Here is a 3,528-nt window from a genome sequence, read left to right as displayed (position 1 = left end):
CCAAGTTCCCTTTGCTATTATGCGTGTTCCTATTTATGAACACGTGGCGAAAATAATGAATGCGTTTAGTCGCCGTTTACTTCTTCTCCATGTTCCCTTTGCTATTATGCGTGTTCCTATTTATTGTCAATGTGTGAGGATGAATAGATGAATTATCTAGGATTTTGCAAAAACGAGAGCGATAGAGCTGTTGCTGAACGTGGCCACTTGCGCTGCTTGGTTAGAAAGGGAAAACTATATAATGAAAAGGAAATGCCAAAAATTGAGAAGAGACAAAGCAGGCTGCACGAAACGGGAGTGAGGGCATTAATCGTGGAGAAGCCAAAGCAGACGCAAGTGGACTCGTTGACTGCGCACAGCTGCATAAAAATTATATTGTGAAAAGAGTTATGAGCAACGCTGATATGGACGGACGGACGGACGGCGAGGCCCCTGATATTCTTAACCCGACATCAGAAGTGGGATCTGTGCCACACCCTGCATTTTCTGAGGATCAGTGGCGTGCAGTAGTGGAAATGCAAAATCGGAATTTTGCTGAACTTGTAAAAATCATGCAAGTGACGCCGGCACGTGAGCAGCAACCTAGTTATGATGTTAAGCTACCCAAATTTAACCCTGATGCTGCATGCGTAGAGGCAGCAAAGTGGTGTTCGACAACCGATATAATTCTAACTGAGCACCCCCTTAAAGGAAGTAAATTGATCATCGCACTAAGTAACTGCATGGAAGGAACTGCATCTCAGTGGCTAACACAAATCTCGTACCAGGGTATGACTTGGCAAGAGTTCCAGGAATTATCCTTATTATTCTGCAGCGCTTTGAAACCGAAGAGACGCCGGCCGCTACGTTTTTAAATTTACTCAACAGCCGCCCGACTGCCGACGAATGTTACGCGGTGTATGCGAGTCGGCTGGTGACGACGCTGACTACGAAGTGGCGGAATATGGAAATAGAAGAAATTGCCGTTACAACTGTTCTTGCGCATATGGCAAACATTGACAGTCGTTTGCAGCGCGTCCTCTTCACATCCAATGTGCGTACCAGAAGTAAGCTACAGGCGGAGTTAAAAGCGTTTACGTTCGACAAGAAGCGACATGCTCGAGATGACAACCTTGGACCTGACCAGAAGAACCGTAAGGCATCGCCAGTTGTATGCCACTTCTGTTCAAAGCCGGGACATCGAATTGCTGAATGCCGAAGTAAAATGCGACAAGATAGACAGGCGAAACCGCAGCGTGAAAAATCAAATGTTACGTGCTATCGGTGCGGCCAACCGGGACATTTCTCCAACCAGTGCCCGAAAAACGGAAGTGCAGCCAAACAAGATGTGACTCAACAGAAGACTGTTAACCAATGTTGTGTGATTGAGCCAAAGGGAAGCTTGCATCAACGAGGTGAGATCTATCCAATTTGTTTCGATTCCGGTGCAGAGTGCTCCCTTATTAAAGACGACATTAGCAATAAGTTATCTGGTAAACGTATAAACAATACTGTAATGATAAAAGGCATTGGTGGTGGCAGTGTGTGCAGTACATTGCAAATCTTGAGTGAAGTTACTATAAACGAAAATATTATGGAAATATTATTTCATGTAGTCCCGAACGAGCAAATGAGGAATGATATTCTGATAGGGCGAGAAATACTTAAACAAGGCTTTTATGTAATTTTGACATCCGATAATTTTAAAGTTGTAAAATCAAAAACTGTTAATAATTGTTCCGTTACTGAGCGATCGTTTACTTTGTCCGATATTGACACCGAATTAGTCGACAATGAGAATGCTGAATTAATTGAGTTACTTGAAAAGCACTCGACTTCATTTACCAACGGGATACCTCATACTCGAGTAAATACAGGCGAAATGAAAATCCGTTTGATTGATCCAACTAAAACTGTTCAGCGCCATTACCTAATTGGCCGTGAGTTCGTTGTCTATACAGACTGCAATTCATTAAAAGCTTCTCGCACAAAAATAGATTTAACACCCAGAGTTCACCGCTGGTGGGCCTACTTACAATCGTTTAATTTCGAAATTCAATATAGAGAGGGTAAGCGTATGGCTCATGTGGATTTCCTATCAAGAAATCCTTTATCACCCGAACACATTTTGTCAATAAACAAGATTCCCGAAAAACGAGTAAATCTGTCTGAAATTTCAAGTACTTGGCTTCTTGCTGAGCAACGGTTAGACCTTGAGATAATAGAAATAGTTAACAAGTTGGAGTCAGATGAATTGGCCGAAAACTTGGCCAAAATGTATGATTTGCGAAAAGGTGTATTATATCGCAAGGTCCAAAGACGAGGTAGAACAAGTTATTTACCAGTTGTACCCAGAGCTTTTAAATGGTCAGTAATTAACCAGGTACACGAGTCGATAATGCATTTAGGGTGGCAAAAGACACTTGATAAAGTGTACCAGTATTGCATTGCTAAAATGAACAAGTATGTTCGAAAATTTGTTTCAAACTGCATAACTTGTAGATCAGTGAAATCATCTTCCGGGAAGGTTCAGGCGGAACTTCATTCCATTCCGAAGACAAGTATACCGTGGCACACCATCCACATAGATATAACGGGTAAATTAAGCGGCAAGAGCGATTTGAAGGAGTATGTCATTGTTCAGATCGATGCCTATACAAAGTTTGTTTATCTGTATCACACCTTAAAGATAGATGCCGAAAGCTGTGTTAATGCTATGAAATCTTCCATATCCTTATTTGGAGTACCAGATCGCATCATCGCCGACCAGGGCAGATGTTTTACTAGCTCTAAGTTTTCAGAGTTTTGCGTATCGCAGAAAGTTGAACTTCACTTGATTGCTACGGGAATGAGCCGTGCAAATGGGCAAGTGGAACGGGTGATGGAAACACTGAAAAATTTGTTGTCAGTGGTAGAATCAAGTCAACGATCGTGGCAGGACGCACTTGGCGAAGTCCAACTTGCACTGAATTGTACAATTTCTCGTGCCACTGAGGCAAGTCCGTTAGAAATGTTAATTGGTAAACAGGCTCGACCCCTTGGATTAGTTCCCCCATGTGAGACCGAATGTGAAATAGATTTCGCAACTGTTAGAGCTCATGCGACAGAAAATATGAAATCCTTAGCGTCTTACGACAAATCCCGATTTGATAGCAGTAGGGCAGCCGTTGACAAACACCACGTAGGTGACTATGTGCTATTGAGGAATGAAGAAAGACACCAAACTAAGTTAGATCCGAAATTCAGAGGACCGTTTTTGGTAACTGAAGTAATAGAGGGTGACAGGTATACACTAAAGTCGTTGACGAGTAACCGATCGTTCAAGTATTGCCATGAAGATATACGTAAAATGCCGGATGCAGAAATCCCGAATGAGTTAAACGAGAATGTAGAGCAATAGCTGAAATATAGAAACAGTTGAATGAAAAGAAAAGCCCGCCAATGAGTTCTTTTGTGAACGAGAGATATCCGTCTAGGTGAGACGATGAATTGTGAGTTATCCGTCTAGGTGAGACGATGAATTGTGAGTTATCCGTCAGGTGAGACGAT

At 42.3% G+C, this 3,528-nt stretch overlaps 1 protein-coding gene across 1 annotated transcript; it reads left to right on the top strand.

The window, feature by feature from the left end:
- Positions 1 to 307: 307 nt before the first annotated feature.
- Positions 308 to 824, top strand: LOC117149917 (the record flags this gene model as incomplete). The annotated part of the gene is made up of 2 exons (XM_033316833.1): positions 308 to 570; positions 691 to 824. Coding segments are annotated over exons 1-2 (315 nt in total), but the record flags the coding sequence as incomplete, so codon positions are not given.
- Between the last annotated feature and the right edge of the window lie 2,704 nt (positions 825 to 3,528).

This window comes from Drosophila mauritiana, unplaced genomic scaffold, assembly GCF_004382145.1.
Source record: "Drosophila mauritiana strain mau12 unplaced genomic scaffold, ASM438214v1 U_69, whole genome shotgun sequence".
In the NCBI taxonomy this organism is placed as follows: domain Eukaryota; kingdom Metazoa; phylum Arthropoda; class Insecta; order Diptera; family Drosophilidae; genus Drosophila; species Drosophila mauritiana.
The sequence above is the reverse complement of the archived record's forward strand: the minus strand, read 5'-3'. Positions and strand labels throughout refer to the sequence as shown.